Source organism: Tauraco erythrolophus, chromosome 10 (genome assembly GCF_009769465.1).
Source record: "Tauraco erythrolophus isolate bTauEry1 chromosome 10, bTauEry1.pri, whole genome shotgun sequence".
Taxonomy (NCBI): Eukaryota; Metazoa; Chordata; class Aves; order Musophagiformes; family Musophagidae; genus Tauraco; species Tauraco erythrolophus.
In genome coordinates, this window is record NC_141474.1 from 26,537,026 (window position 1) to 26,553,645 (window position 16,620).

The 16,620-nt window shown below is 43.0% G+C and overlaps 1 protein-coding gene across 1 annotated transcript in view; it reads right to left on the reverse strand.

Annotated features, from left to right (window-relative positions):
- Positions 1–16,620, reverse strand: part of TRABD2B (TraB domain containing 2B) — a 292,368-nt gene that overhangs the window by 104,950 nt on the left and 170,798 nt on the right. Inside the window, 1 exon segment of the mRNA XM_086617690.1 lies at positions 9,674–9,848. Within this exon segment, the coding sequence (XP_086473816.1) occupies positions 9,674–9,848 (175 nt within the window).

Here is a 16,620-nt window from a genome sequence, read left to right on the forward strand (position 1 = left end):
AGATTAAAGAACTGGAAGGACAAATAAATGTTGTCACATCCAGGTGCACACACCAGTCACCTTGATGTCAGTTGCAGAACTACTATTAATTCAGTGAGAATAGGATCTGATCCCAAATCCATAAATCCTTTCTCAGCAAGTTTGCTCTGATGGTATTCCTGGCATAACCATGACCAAGAAAACCTGGAACTCTCACAAGAACGCCCAGTTTAATGAGATTTCCAGTCCCAGTTTCCATACCAGTAAAAATCCTCAAGAAATCCACACAAATTACAGCCAGGCTTTGTAAAGTTTTCAGCTTCACATCTACTTCTGCAAAACAACTAACTCTAGCCAGCAGTCATGCCCTGTCTTTCCAGTGCCATCAAGACGATCACTGGTTCTTCTCCATGCGCAGTCCTCCAGCAACTTGGCCCTAAAACTGGTCAGCAACAGCTTGAATCTGTAGGAGACCAACACCACGAGCAGTACCAAACGGTTCCTTGCTCTACTAAATTTCCTTCCGAGTTCCTGCTCTAATAGCCTGAGGCTCTGACAGTGGAGCTGCCTGGGTTACAGCTATGGTGGTCTAGGAAGCCTTGGGACACATCCATGCTTCTCCACTGGAGTAAGCACCCATGCAGGAGGGGCAGCAGAAAGGAACATGAACTCATGTCCAACCTGTCAACTTGCATTAACGTGAAACACTACTGAAGGATTTGTGCTAGCACACTGGGCTCTGAATTTAAGGAAACTGAGTAGCCAAATTTCCTTCTGCTCTGGGACAACTACAGGCAGCAGGGTGACTGGAAGTACATTCGGGTGCAGAGACATCTTAATCACTGCAGGTAGCACACAAAGGTATCCCAGCTGAGACAAGATCCTTGGATCCTTTGCAATCTCTATCCTTTTGCCTTTTCACACGAGTATCCCACAGAAACCTTGGTGTTAGTGGAACGTTGCCAGTCTTTGGGTTCTCCACATTGCCCTTTTAAAATCTTCCCAATAGCACTGTTAAAGCTGGTTGGGAATTTTCTGATGAGACAGTTTTGGGATGGAAAGTGATGAATTGTCTGGCATCCATATATTGATTTCAACACCCTCGTTATGAAATCTGGAGTAATATGGGACCTCTGCCTGGTCTCCTGAGAGCTTACAGGGTGGCCTGTGGATTCACAGCAAGTTCTTGCATGTGTGTGTGTGAAAGAGAATTTCATCCCATGTTTAAGCCAATTCCTGTTCAGCAGAGTGCTTAATCCTGGGTGTAAATCTCTCATGATTCTTTGCAGTTCTGAAAAGAGAAAGTTTCCTGAATTATGTCTACATTTTTACATCTCAAATGTTGAAGAGAAATACAGCAAGGGCATAGCCAAAATCCCTATATTATGGGACAGGAGGGGCCAATATAGCTTTCTTTTCTTTGAGATCAGGCAGGCAGAATTAGACTTGTACAGTAGAACTTGGCACAGGCGTAATAATAAATACGATATGGAAATGTCAGGAACCCAGAGGAGCTGACATTAATGTATGCATTTCTTTAAACCAAAATCCCACTGTGTACAGGCAACTTTCCCCATTTATCACGGGAAGAATTACACCAGAGATGGTAAACGTATACACTGTGGTTTGCAAGGCCCATTTTCCAACATTTACTTGAATACTTGCAACCAGCAAACAAAGGCCTGGATTTGGGGCTGTACTCTTCTTCAGTGGAGCAACGATGAAAGCAACGGCGAGAAGCGGCCAGGGAGGATGCTCTGTTGAGCATGACAAATTCTTCACTGGACCACCAAAGGGAGGCCAGGGCTCGTCCAGCTTCCCTCAACAGCTTAGGTGGTGAGATACCAGGATAAAAAGCAAAGTACAAACCCAACGACACGAACCTGTTCTTTCACTTGCTATGTCTCTCGCCTTCCTTGGTTGGCACACGTGACAGCAGCCTCGAGATCGCTCTCACCATTGCATATGCTACACCGTGTTTCTACGATTATTATCTTTTTATACAACAGAAGTTTTTCCAAAATCAGAATTACAGGAATCCACCTTCAGAAGAGTAGTTCCCTTTTCACAATAGCGCAGGCATGTTTATTTTGGCCTCCCTAGTTCAGGCGCTCTCTCTTCACCAATTTAAGCTTCAGGTGAAAAGCAAATTTTCAGGGGCTTCCAAACCTCTGTATTATACAAGATCAATGCATGTAAAAAAAGTTCCCTCGATTTTTTTTTTTTATTTATTTTATTTTAAAAGGCTACAGGCTAGATTTGCGCTTAGAAAAAGCTTTTCCCCAGCGGAGTATCTCCTGATTTACAACAGAGTGTCTGAAAAGAGAATCAGGCATTGCCTGTTTAATGCAGACTTTTAAATGAATCAATTACATGGTTTTGGTCAAAATTAGCGTGCAAGTCTATTTTTAAAAGCAAAATGATACTTTGCCTAATAAAAAACTAATAGTAAAAGAAGTCCATACACAAAAACAGGCCAACCTCACTATAAGCATCTGTATGCCCAAATAAACACGAGCAGAGGGAATTCTAGCATCTGCAAACTGTTAATTCACCCTTTTCTTCTCTTTTGTAGGCTCGCCAAGTTCAATCTCCTGGTCGCCAACTTCTTGCTCCACTGAGACAACCCATTGATGAACTGTGCTAGTGATGTCAGTAGCACCACTAATCAGTGTTGGACCAGGACGCCTGACCCAGGGGATAAAGTCTCTTTCTATTCCAGCTTGCAAGTGTGTTTTTTTTTTTTTTTTTTCTTTTTTTTTTTCTTTTATGTTCTATACAGGATTCAAGACAAAGAATGGAAATAGGAAAGAGCTACACAGTACTGGAAGACTGAGGACCGGACCTCTGATGACAGATTGAGTTGATCCTCAGCAGCACAACAGTGCGTGTTAACTTGGCGCCTGCTTTGTACACAAGATTGTCTTCGTTGGGAGTGCAAACCAGCTATTTGCATATTCAACATCTGTAAATCCTGAGTGCTCAGTGTGCAACTGGATGGCAGCCTCAAAGCATTCCCCTTTTGAAAAAATTCTTTCAAGTAACATAGATGAGCCTGAGTGCCAGATCTGGTGGCAGGTGCTAATGGCTTTCACAAAGGCTCTCTGGATTTTAATTACTTGCATTTAAGCTGCATATAGTATCCATCACTTCTTTTCCTTTCCCAAACTACTGAGCAGAAACATGGTACCCAGTACAAAAAAATATCCCACCGTCACCTCACTCCATCTTTTCTCCCACTCAAATTCAACAGTAATCATCTTCCATCTCACTTGTGGCCACCTTTTTAGCTGTGGATGAAGTGTGTTCAAGACAGCTACATCATGTGGATATCTATCTTCCCAGGTGCTCTTTAGTTTTTTGGAGAAAAGTAAGCACATCTCAGTGGTGATCAAGACCATGCAAGACCTCAATCACCTTGGAGATGTCTGTCACTCCCCACTCACTCTAGAAGGTGAAGGGTGAGTCTGTTCGTGTCTTTGGTATCTTCAGTACCTGAAACGACATGTGCTGAAATTCCCATTGGGAATCTTCTGAAGAGAGTAGCAAGAGAAAAGGGAAAGAGCTGGAGCTGAGGACTAGGAAAAGGAGATTTTATGTTCTCCTTGTGCTCTCATACCAACCCCATCCTACAGAAAAGTTGTGCAATTCTTTTTCCCCAGAGAAAACACAGCCACAAGACTTGCAACCCACTTCTGAATCCTGTTAGAAGAACCACCACATAACGTTTGCTAAAGACTTTGAAGACAACACGTTAACATTATCATGCCCTTTTTACAAGGGCATGTAGTGATAAGACATGGGGCAATGGCTTTAAACTGAAAGAGAGGAGATTTTGATTAGATATAAGGAAGAAATTTTTCACGCAGAGGGTGGTGAGGCATTGGAACAGGTTGCCTAAAGAAGTTGTGGATGCCCCATCCCTGGAAGTGTTCAAGGCCAGGTTGGCTGAGGCTTTGGGCAACCTGGTGTAGTGGAGGGTGTCCTGTCCATGGCAGGGGGGTTGGAACTATATGATCTTTGAGGTCCCTTCCAATGCAAACCATTCTATGATTCTATGATTAACAGTCCAATTTCTGATGATCAGAGTCATTACTGATGATGCTGCCTGTCCAATGCTGGCTGAGAAAAGTCTGCAGAATGAGGAAGAAATTTACCTTTTCTCAGCATAGACATGATAAAAAACTTACTTCTGCTGTTCCTGCTCCAGGACCGATTCCTCTGCTTTCACAGGAGCACACAGACATCTACAACAGACAAAGCCTGGATCTTTTTCTCTTGCAGAACATCTCAGAAATTTAAACCTAATCCATCAACAATTAAGTACCTAACCTCAACCATCTAAGCCTACAGCTGAGCAGAAGAGCCTGGGTCTTCCCCGACCTCTCTGATGCAGGGGGCTGGACCTGGTGGGGTGGGAAAACATTGTGCTTTCCTCCACCGCAGGACTGTGGTCCAGAGGTAGTTTGATTTCCCTCTTGCTGTGGGAGCTGCTACAGTATTTGCATTTCAGTTTTCTCTCAGCACTAAAAGAATATTCTCTATGATATATTTTTTTTTTTTTTTTAAGTAACCAAACACACTGTCTTAAAGCCTACTGATTTGGCTGCTAATAAACATCATGAACTGGAGCAGCATCTGAATTTCTGAAGCGGTAAATCCAGCTCTCAGTTACAAAACTGACAGCTCTCATAAAAGAAAGAAAGAAAGAAACGCAAGCAAGTAAAACATCCTAAGGAAATTATCGTTCAAATTAACTGCAGACATAAATTTATCCATCTGTTATCATAAGTGTTGCTCGAAAATTATTTGCCCATAAAAATGAAATAAACCAGAGTGATTTTTTTCTTAAGTGTTGACTTCATGTGTATGGTCTTAGTTGCCAAAATATTAACTCTTTTTAACAGCCCACGTGCTCTTGGCTGCGTTTCTCTTTCTTCATCAAAGACATTTATAAATTGCCTGTATATATCAGGTCTAAGGCGCTTCACTGTTATTATGGATCAATAATTCCTAGCAATCCAGGGTGTATTTTCAAAACACAAAACCCAAACAAAAACCTCAATTTTAGTTGAAAGTACTCTAGCTACCTTTATTCATTCAAAGGGGAAGATTACCACGCCTGTTACTTGAAAAATATCATTTAACCACACAAACAATAAATGCTGTTTCATTACTATAGTTACTGTAAATACAGGTATGGTGGGATTTTCACATTAAGTCTGAATACGGTAAACCCTGGCAGGAGAAGAATGAAGTGTACAGAGCTGGGTATAGAGCATGGTCCCATTTTACCCAAAGTCTGTATTTTTCTTGGAAAGGAGAAAGAAATGAAAGTAGAAAGAATAAATGGCTATTTTCACTTCTACGTGTTTTATAAAGGAATAAATTAAAAGTCTAAACTGTTCCAATGCATTTAAATTGTGAGTAATGCCGTGGAAGGCAGGGAAGCGGGAAATCTATTGAAAAGTCTACTTTTTATTTTAAAAAATGGCAGAAAATGAACAGCTCCATTTAGAATTGTGTAATTTTTTTTTGTTCTAATACTTCTGACTGGAACAAAAAACTTAGGAAAAAAAAGTCTTTCAACAGCATAAAAAAAAATGCTTTGCTTCACTTTGTGGATCTAAAAATCTGTTTTATCTCAGCTTGCTTGGATGTTCAAATGTCTGTTCCCTTCGTTCCCAGGACTTGTCCATTCCATGTTTCACAGCCTCGTGCTCAGTTATAGAGCAGACTCTGAACCACCTCTCCTACGATGCACCACGAGGTCTTTGCATCTCAGCTCTAAATTGCACACAGCAAAACAGTTTAACTGGGAATCCCACTTTACCGAGGAGAACAACGACACTCAAACACTTGGGGTTTTGATTGACACCTGCAAGAAATGGACTTGCTATTTCAGAAGCAAGCAAAAAAATTCTCTTTCCCCAAATGCCCAGTTTTCTACTGAAAAACTATTGGCTGAAAGACTTCGATCAGCTTCCACTTAAAAGCAAGGTTGGATGAAGAGGGTAGAAATTCTATATACCATAGACCAAACCAATAACCAGATTATAAACATGTGGAGTTGCACAGACAACCAAATTAATTGCCTGCTATATTCCAAACAGCCCAACAGCCACAGCTTCACTGGGAAATAAGTATTCTTCAGCAAAACAGCTGTGCTTTTTCCCGCTGTGCCACTCTGCAAATTTCCATGCAATTTTTACTTCTTGCATCTTTCCCTGGCTTTCACCCTTTTCCATGCAAGAACAGTGGGGATGTTTCCAGTGGTGACCTGATCTGCCAGATTTGGTGGGACCAGGGTGCAGGATCTCGCCTTAGGTGAAGGTTATTTGGGTCTGGCAAGAGGAGTCACCAGGTCTCCCACCACCTGTACTCCTCTCCAGCCATGTGCTCTCATCCAGCCAGGTGGGAATTCAGCTTACACTGGATAAGCTACGATTTTTTTCTGATGGTAAAGGAAATTTTTGTTTCAGGGACACTCTACCATATTTCAACTCAGAAGTGATTTCTGTCAGTCCAAACCCATGACGTCGACCATGCTTTCTGCTGACAGACACCGTCATCCTCCAGCACCAACTGCAAGCTCAGCAGTGCAGGGCTCCCGGCACCACCAGAACAGCCAGGATATCACCATCATCATTTTGTTTTACAGTTGAAGCCAGCCCTAATTTTCACCCTGTAAACTACTGCTTTTGGTCATGGTGACCCCTGTGTGTGGCCAGGTAAACTTAACTATGGCAGCTTCCACGCAGTATGGCTTCCTGTGGGGAGGCCACCAGAGGAACCAGTCAGGGCTGTGCCTCAGGAGGGCTGTTTTCAGTGTGAGACCCTGTCCCTAAGCCCCATCGCTCCAACTGTACCTGAGTTACAGGAGACCACCAAACGAATCATTGTGCAGGGCTTGGGAATCCCTCTCACAGCAGCCTGGGTCTGTAACATTGCATTTGGCAAAGCTTTTCCAAGGTGCTTCTCTCATAACAGGCTTATTTTCTTATTTAGGAAAATATTTATTTCCCCGATTTTATTTGCCAGCATAGTTTTATCCAATTCTACCCTTCCCAGAAACTATGATGGAGATTATGAAATTTGGAAACCAATCCATAATACAAATATATAATTAAAGAGTTATTAATTCATTTGTTCCAATATCCTCAAAATAAATGGTCTAATGCAGAGATCATGATTTGCATAAGAACACCACCTTTTGGAGTACATTATCCAGAATATTTTTTTCAAATTATTTCCCCTCCATCACGTGTCTTAAACACCCAGCATCTTCAACGAAGTGGAATAACTTTTGCACTATTCTGACAGCAAATGCATTCCTGCAGACTTTATCACGCCTGTCCTATCCAAAGGCACGTTCCCAAAATTTTGCACTTCAGAATTCATGGGAATATGTGAGGACCTCAACTTTCATTAAAAACACCCTTCACTTTTATAAAAAGCAAATCCAAACTCTCAAGGTTTTAGAAAACAAATTGAATTCATGACCCAAGCACATACCAAAAAACTCCTTTAAATTTGATGAAGTAAATACGAGAATGCAAAATACAAAATGGATTTAAAAAGCCACTGTTATAATTCATTGTGTGAAAAGAAAAAACAACCTTCAGGAGAAAAACTGTATTTGCACCATAAGAGAAAATGAACTTGCTTGCACTTTGGCCACATAGAAGTTTTGACATTGAAAAATAATTTTCTCTGAAAAATAATTTTCTCTGTACTTACTGCATGAAGAAAAATAAAAACACCCTCGAGAAGAAAGAAGGAATTAATTGTACTTAAAGTGGGGATGGCCTGCAGGGATAGCCTGCTTTAGTGAGAAAGGCCAGAGGGATGCTGGAACAAAGCACCCAAAACAAAAAGCTTTCCTCAGAGTCTTCCCCACGCCAGTTTTCAATAATCCTGCTGCATGTGTCTGCTCAGTCAGTGCTAGGAAAGAGGAATAACCCAGCGACAAAGGCTGTTTTCAATATCTCCAAAAACGAAGAGTAAAGGACAAAACGGGACTTGCTCTTTACAAGCCAGCTTTCCCAAGCGATGCTGCCCTGAGGTTTCAGGCAGCTGAAACGTCTGAAGTTTCTGTTATTAGCACGTACAACTAGTGATATAGGTGTTCAGAGCCAGGTTGGATGAGGCGTTGAGCAACCTGGTGTAGGGGAAGGTGTCCCTTCCCGTGGCAGAGGGATTGGAACTACATGATTTTTAAGGCCCCTTCCAGCCCAAACCATTCTGTGATATGGACACATGACCCATCTAGTCCAAGATTCTGTCTCAAGACACGGTCCGTAACAGATGCCCAGAAAAGCGTGTACAGAGCAGGGCGAGCGGGCAAGGATGCCCAGTCTGTCCTCCCACCTCCAGCATATACTGGCTAAGGGACTTCCAAAACTGGAGACTACATCAAAACCATCATCTTCGATACTCTCTGATAAACTTCGCTCCATGGGTTAGACAAGCTGTTTTTTATGAATCCCTGTCCAATTATGAACCACCATGATATATTTTCCTACTGTAAAAACAGTTAAGGAAGACTCCTTGGATAGAAATATCAGGCAAGCTTGAGATTAAATAACCTTGGGAAAATTCAGTCTGGATACGTGCATTTTGATGTATTTATTTTTCGAGCGTATCTCTGCTAAACCCTGCAGTCTTTAATCAAAATTCCCACCAAAGTGAGTGGTGAAAGGCGAGTTGTTGCCAAAGTTCATAGCAAGAGCCATGGGATGGGAAGCAAAGTTCTGTCACAAATGAGAAATTGTCAAGGAGAGGGAGCAGGAGGAGCAGATCGGTTCTCGGCACGACAAGCTCAGGCTGCATTGAAGTCGAGGGAGCTCAAAGAGCCACTTAAACCAATGCTCAGGAGCCTGCTGAACTGGGGCCTGAACAGTTATTATTCATACTCTTATCACACAGAAATGTGAATTCCATTGGAAAGGGAAAAAAGAAATAAAGAGAGAAAAAAAGACAGTAGCATGTACTGTCGCAGACTCACAGAAGTACTATAGACATCTTTGTTCTGCACACTTCACAGAGAGAATTTAAATAGGCAGATGGACGCACTGGATTTTTACTTGACGATTTAAAATGCTGGTATTTAGCTACACACATAACTCATATACTTGTTCAAGGTCCAAAAAGAGCCAGTCAGCTACTTCGGTGGTATGTCTGTGCAAAGTCAGCCATTGAGAAAATCTACCTACAACAGCCCTGAAAGGTTTGAAACCCCAGGCCAGCACCCGAGCCACGCACACGTGCCCATGCCCCAGCAGGGTTTGTATTCCCACCGTCACTGCCTGGGTGTGTAAACTCAAAGGCACTTCAACCACCTCCTACACCTGCAGCCACAAACACAACCACGGCATGAACATAACCCAAGAAGCCCCCAGGTTGGGCTGAGAAGGGAACAAACACAATAGTGTGAAAGACATTAACAGCTTTACATTTCTACAACATGATGGAAAGCAAAGGAGCATAACCTGTTCACGGCCCAGCTGGACCCAGACCCACCTCTTATACCAACTCACTGCAGAGCAGGTTCAGACAAACAAAAGCCTTTTGGCTTTAAAGGTAAGTCCCCTAAGAAATCTTCCTGCAGGACCAAAGACAAAGCCCTGAAGCATTAAAACCAGTTGCCTTCCAGTCATGATAACCAAGTAAAACAGAGAAATTCATGCTGTACCTGCTCCAAAAGCAAAGAAGAAGCTCTTGTCTGTGTTCTCCCTTAAAAGTGCCATCACTCTCTTCCCCATCCTCTCGTTCCTCTTGTAGATGAGCTCCTGTCTGAAGTAGCTGTCTATCTCCTGAGCTGTCACCTGCTCGTGGGGCGGGAGTGTTGTGTTGATGAAGTTAGGGACCTGAAATAGAAAGAGAGACTGAGGTTCAGGTAACAGTGGTTAAGTAATCCCCCAAACACTGATGTTTCAATCTAGCCTTGTTTAAACCACCTGAGCATCACTATCACACAAAAAGCCACTAGAGGATGAGAGCTTGTGAGGCTGCTGGGAACTCTACAAAGAAAAACCAAATCAGCAATCAACACTTCTTTTTTTTTTAAAGCAAAACTAGTATTTTACTAACTGAAATTCAAGTTCATTTTGACTTTTCTCTGTTCCCTCAGCCAAATGTTGTTTCAGATGTTACATTTGGGTGAGTTACTAAAACCCTTATTCTCTGCTTGTTCAGCATAGTTCACTGGCTATTTAATACCAAAACAAGCCCTGTAATCTGTTCTCAGCTAAGCTCACCATGAACTTGAGTAAGGACTTCAAGATCTGGCTTGTATGTGCTCATTTTAATAACCTAACAGTTAAAAAAGTAGGAAAAGTAGGCAAATTCAGATAGGACAAACCTCCTCATCTGTTTTGCAGCTTTAGATTTTATTAGACCTCACCAGAGAAGATCATGCATTGTGACACATACATCCCCGTAACGTTCCCGGTATTTCTGGGGAGCAGAAGGGATTTCTGCAAGAACTGCTTCTTCAGTTCCCATTTTTGTGAGGAGAGGTGTTCATAGGCACAGAAGAAAGGTAGAAACCTGAAGGACTGTTTGAGTCAGGGCAGCAGAACCAGGAATAAGCCAAGACCCAAGCTAGAGTGGACAGACAAGCCAGAAGTCTCTGATTATTAGGACAGTCAACTTGTTTCGACACGATGTGGCTCTACCAGGAGAGTTCAGGAGCCTACGGGACCCGCAGCGAGAAGTGCTGTAGGTGGGCAGTGTTTGACAACTGTTAACAGGACCCAGGCACCTTCTGGTGATTTTCTGTGCCTCACCACTGGAAAGCAGCTTAAGCTGCAAAACCCAGATTCAGATTTCTGAGTCCCCGGGTACACGTAAAGCTGCCAGGATTTCCAGTGTTAATCTGAGTCAGCGGTAATGATACTGCGTGCACAGCCCATAAGGGGAACATCCCTCACTCACTGTGCTGAAATACTTGATGCAAGGACTCCCTTACTTTGGTTAATTCTTTCTCTCGTTTTCTACTATACCTATTTGCTGTACTCATTTCCTAATATTTGCTTTCAGTCTTTGTTTTTCAGCCCACCTCTTACCCTCCCGCTTGGCCACATGATTTTATCACAACAATTTTTGTGTCTTTCCACCCTCTTCACTCATACCACCTCTTCAAATGCTTTCAGCAAGTCTTAGGGAAAGAACTAATTTCCATCTTCCCAGTGGCTCTCCTTAAAGCTTTTTCAGCCACAGCTCTCCTAACATGTGGGGGACAGAGAAGCAAAGATTTCTCACCATGCATTATGTAGAAGGACAAGTGTAGGCCTCGCTCTGGATTCCTACCAAAGGCTGTACCCAGCTGGGTGAGACAGAAACAGGCATCCCGTCTCCAGAGCCAGGGAATCCCCCATGGCTGGAGTTAATACTGCTGCTGACAACAACCCGCCCCAGCCTATTGGGCCACACGGACCAGCTGAACCTTTGATTTCCCAAACGACTTTTCAACCTGCTTTGCCAAATCACCGTGCTTCTCACAGCGTGTTCCTCCTTAAGGGTTCAAGTGCTTTAGCTTGAGTCATTCCTTCCTCTGGGCTTTCCAGCACGGCTTGGCTTCCTCAGTGCATCTTGTGAACTCCTCAGAGCACGCAAGTACTTTGCACCTTGTTCTCCGTTTAGCCCTTTGCCAGCACTCAACAAATAACAAGTCCCATTAAGCTAGACCTATTGGAGACACCAGTTTCCTGTTAATACACAAGGAAACTGCCTCGACGTTTGGCGAGAATGTGCATTTGTCTCAAAGGGACGCAGGAGCAGCCTGCCATGTCAGAGGGGTAAAATGCTGCTGGCCACAGCAGCAAAGGATGTAGTGGCTTTGATTCCTGGTGAAAGGCAGGGAGAGATTTTTATTGTAGGAATAAAGTCTGAGGAATGAGTAGCCATTTTACACTTGCAATAACCTCTGCAACGCAAAGCTGTAAATCAGTTGGTCCACGCAGATATTGCAAGCCTTTGTATCTTCTCTATACTGAGGCTCTGTGTTTAATGGGTTGATGTAGCTGAGCTGGGAGTCAGGGGAGTGTTCAGAGGCTGAAATGGAAGGTGAAATTTTTTGGGAACATCTGAAGGCTCAACACCCACATAAGAGAAGTCTCTTCTTCCCTGCTTTTGGCTGAAGGGAAGTGAAGGCTGGGAACTGATGAGACCCGGTCTCAAATAACCTGAGATGCTTTGGGGAAGGCAAGGTACAGTATTGCCTGAGAGGACAACCTGCTCTTACACAAAACGGGAACAGGAATGCTGGGGGATCAAATGGCTTTGTGCATTCCACCCCAACCAGGGGAGACCTCTGACACTGGAGATCTAGATAGCCCAAGGACAGAATTTGTGTTCAGACCTTGACCAAGAGGGTCTTTGCCAAGAAGGAAAGCACCTTCCTTCAGCTTGTGCAACTCCATCACTTGCAATCCTACACCCACATTCAACCTACAGTTTGTTTCTCCTCTTTATCTAACCTAAAATACAGCCCGCAAAACAGAGCCATTTACTTGACTTGTTTTTTCCCTCCCTTCCTTTCTTTCTCTTCGGTGGGTAAGAGTTTGCCAATGGCAGAGAGATAAATTTAAAACCAAGGACTGGGTTTTGTCAACATTTCTCATGCTTGTCCAAGGAACAAGACAAAGGAATGTGCTCTAAAGCTACAGGTCCTGCTGCACCTTGCACGTTCCTGTATTTCTAATGACTGCTCCATCACTGGTAAAAATAAAACATGCACGTGTGTTTCTGCGTCTGTGTGGCAGAGGACAGAAGACAAATGATTGAAGTAAGCATGCCCGTACACAGTAGTGCAACCACACTCTGAGCTACGACACTGGCCCCATTAATCACCTCTGCTCCTCCCTGTATCGCAGTTCCTTTCCGCAGTCGGTGACAAACACCATGCCTGGCTTCTAGGCGGCAGCTGCTCCTGTTGATTTAAGAAACTCTTTGGATTCCTAACCACCAGACAGGGATCAGGAAGTCAAGAAACAGTCACATGCAATTAGGAAGCTGTTAACTGCAGCCAGAATTTAAGGATTTTTTTTTTTTTGAAGAAAATCTGTTGTTTTAAAATGATGGGCTAAAGACTGCACCAGAGGGATGCACCTTCCCTCTTCCGCTTGATCAAATGTTTTTGTTTCCATTCAGTGTAAAAATTAATTTTAATATTTAAACGATAGGTATTTGTTATTTTGAACTGAAAGTGAATGAACGAGACATTTGCTGTGCCAATGGGTGAGGGACTGACCTCCTGATAACAGCTGAATACTGCTACTAGTATTTAAATGTGTAGTAGGGTGGATGATGTGACTGTTGAAAAATCCTAACTTCTAATTTTGCTGTTCATCTAGGAGAGCAGCAGTTGAATCAGCAGAAAAACACAGTGTTACCCATCACCTGGGGTGTGCTCACTTTTTAGTGGATACACATGACGAGATAAATAGATTCTTTCTGTCCAGTCTCTGCAAGCCATGCAGTTTTCTAAGAATCCAACCAATTCATATATACATATATATATAAAAAAAATACACACACACTCCACATACTTCCCATGGAAACTTAGTAATGTATTTCATTCAGAGGTGTTCCAAAGAAAGAATATTTTGTTTGACTGAATCAACTATTACTCTTCCTTTTTTCTATTCCTATTTACTTTGGGTGACGGCTCTCCTGTGGACAGTACAGTTGAACCCCAAGCTTAGCCATTAGGTACACTCTGCATGTCTTTCTTAGTTAAGCTTTTGAGGGTAAAGGGAGAGAATATGACAACAAAAAAGAAGTTAATCCCAGCCTTGCATAAATTTCTTCCCTTCCACACTGCCTGTGTAATTTTACTTGAGTCAGTATCCCTGATGGAATATATGTGTGGGTAAATCTCTGCACACACATCCGAGCTCACAGTGCAGTGGGATGCGGGCCATAATTCTTCACCTTTGAAGTCAGTGGGAGCTTTAGGAAGAAGAAAGAGGAAGGATTGTGGAGTGGTTATGACACTACCCTGAAAAAATGGTTCTGTTCCCATGGGCAATACAAATCTCTTGCATGATCACAAGCATGTCATTTGAGTTTAGACCTTCAAAGGAAACTCAGCACTCAACCTCCACTAAGTATCTTTGAAGCATTTGGCTTTATTCCTCCTGTCTCTCAAAAGTCCATCTGTAAAATGGGGACAGTAAGACTTTCCGACTTGAGAACAGATGTTACATACAAGGCATTGGCTGAATCTAGCTGTTGAAGGACCCAAAGGAAGATCCAAAGTCCAAGATGATGCTCAGCAGTAACCTCTCTTCCCACAAACACTTTGTGGAAGGAGGTTGGGATTCTGTTGCAATCATTAGCATAAAAGTCAACAACATACTTTAGCTTAAAAAAATGCATTAGCCATATCTCAAGATCTATGCTATGCTGTCAGCTTTGTCTATAGAGACAGAAAAAAATGAAAATACAAAAAAAAAAAAAAGAGAAAAGTAAAACATATTGGTGCAGTCTTTTATCACATTTAGGGCTTACTGCCAAAGTTCTGCTGAAAATTCATAAACACTGGACGACATTTAAGTGCATTTTCTTATTTACTATTTTTTAACATGTAGACAAATTTTCCGGGCAGAGGCACAATGCCAGAGTTGTGAATATCTATCTGCAAAGAATATTTTTGACATGTATAAGCACCATCAACTTTGGTTAACTTTTTTTTTTCTTTTTCCCTGCTTTTGGATCCATTGGCTGCAGTGGAACTGCTCTAGATTCAGTCCAGTATCAAATCGCAATCAGATGCGGAGGAATAGTGCCATCGTTCCTACTCCTATACACTACATTTCCCAATGCTCTGATAACCTTTTTTAGCCTCGTTCTGTTCCTATCATGCTAGCCTATTTCTGGAATATGCATTCAAACTGTAAGATCATGTCAATCAAAAAACAATGCTACCAACATCAGAATGAAGGGATGACATTGTCTGCGTGCAGGCAGAGGTGGTCTTCGCCCATAAGTCTATCTGCAGACGGAGAAGAGGAAGATGAGATAGGGCAATGGGAAGCCAACCCCTGCCATGGAAAATATAGTCATCCTAAAGCCTTTCCTGCCATTATCTTCCTGTGTCTTTGTCAATCCCCTCTGCTTCTGAGTCTCCTCTCTCCTCCTGCCTCCTCATCAGCAGATAACTAATGGCCTTTCAGCTTCACCCGCTGCGCAACGTTCAAACTCCAGACAACTGTAGGCACAGTATCATCACTAATCCTTGCAGGGGAATCTCTTAATAATAATGTCTTATGTCTCCCTCTCTTCCCAGAGTGTTCACAGGCTAAACAGAGAAAATAGGAGGAGGCACACTCAGAGTCACAAGGGACGTCTATGGCAAGGCAGAGAGTTGGCCACCAGCTTCCCAAGTTCCAGGCCAGCATCTAAATACAAAACCCATCCATCTTTCCCCGACAGGAAAGCTCAGCCTCCATGCTAGTAATCCTTATCTCCAGTTGTTAGCAGGGAGTTGTTCCCAGATCACGCTGACTGCATTGTTTTTTTAAAAAAGATGATAAAGATTGGGTTCTCTTTATTAGTCTTCTAGTTTATGAGCTTCATGTGGGCAGAGGCCAGAAGACAAGTGAGGGATCATGCTTTGAAGGATTTTCCCGGTACCACGCAGGTCAAGAACTTTTATACGGTTGACAGCATTATGCAAGATAAGGATCTTAAGAGCTGACAGCGTGGCTTTCGGGGGCTGCTACGGAGCCAAAACAGCGTTTCGAAAGCCGCCGGCTCCTCCGACAGACTGAACAGCCCTAAATTCACACCAGCCCTTCTTGGGTCAGAGGCTGACATCTGAGCTTGAGTTATCATTCGTTTATGGAGGGAGGATACCCTCCTCTTAACCAGCCTTGACAGGGCACTGTGGATTTTACTGCAGTGCTGCAAAATATACTGCTCTGGACTTGGAAGACACCTGTTTCCCTCTGATTTATGGACCCTTCTGGCATCTGGGAGAGCAAGATCCACTTTCTGCAGCCTCTGATACGAGGCATTCAAATAGCGTAAAGTTAATGGGCTGCCAGATCATACATACTACATAATTTTATAATCTCTTGATGGAAGAGGACATGGCTGCTGAAGAGACAAACACTGCTGCGGATTCAACTGGTCTTCCTCCAGCACTCCTCAGTTTCCATCCTGACTGAGACCTTCATTGGCCAAGGAGGAGGTGTCTGGTTAATCTGATTTAGCCTGAAGGCCAAAGTTGGCAGCTGCCAAGAAGATGAGCTTCCAGCTCGTTATGGGAAAGGGAAACCAGGAAGGAGCTCTGCAAAACAGTGTCCAGTTCAAGAACATTGTGATTAACCCATTATTGCTTTCTTTTAAACACCAAAATTTAAAGTAATATATTAGAAGCCTGAGTGGACTGTAAAAGGTGTCTTTGATCTTCAGGATAAGTCAGTCCCATCACTCCTTTCCCTTTCCCAGGCCAAACACCTACACAAGATGAACAGTGCCCAGAGAGGTGGTAGATGCCCCATCCCTGGAAACACTGGAGGTTAGATTGGATGGGGCTCTGAGAAATCTGATCTAGTTGAAGATATCCAGCACATTTTGGAGGTTGTGGTCAGGATAGGCATGTCAATTTGGAAGATGCGGGGCTGCTAA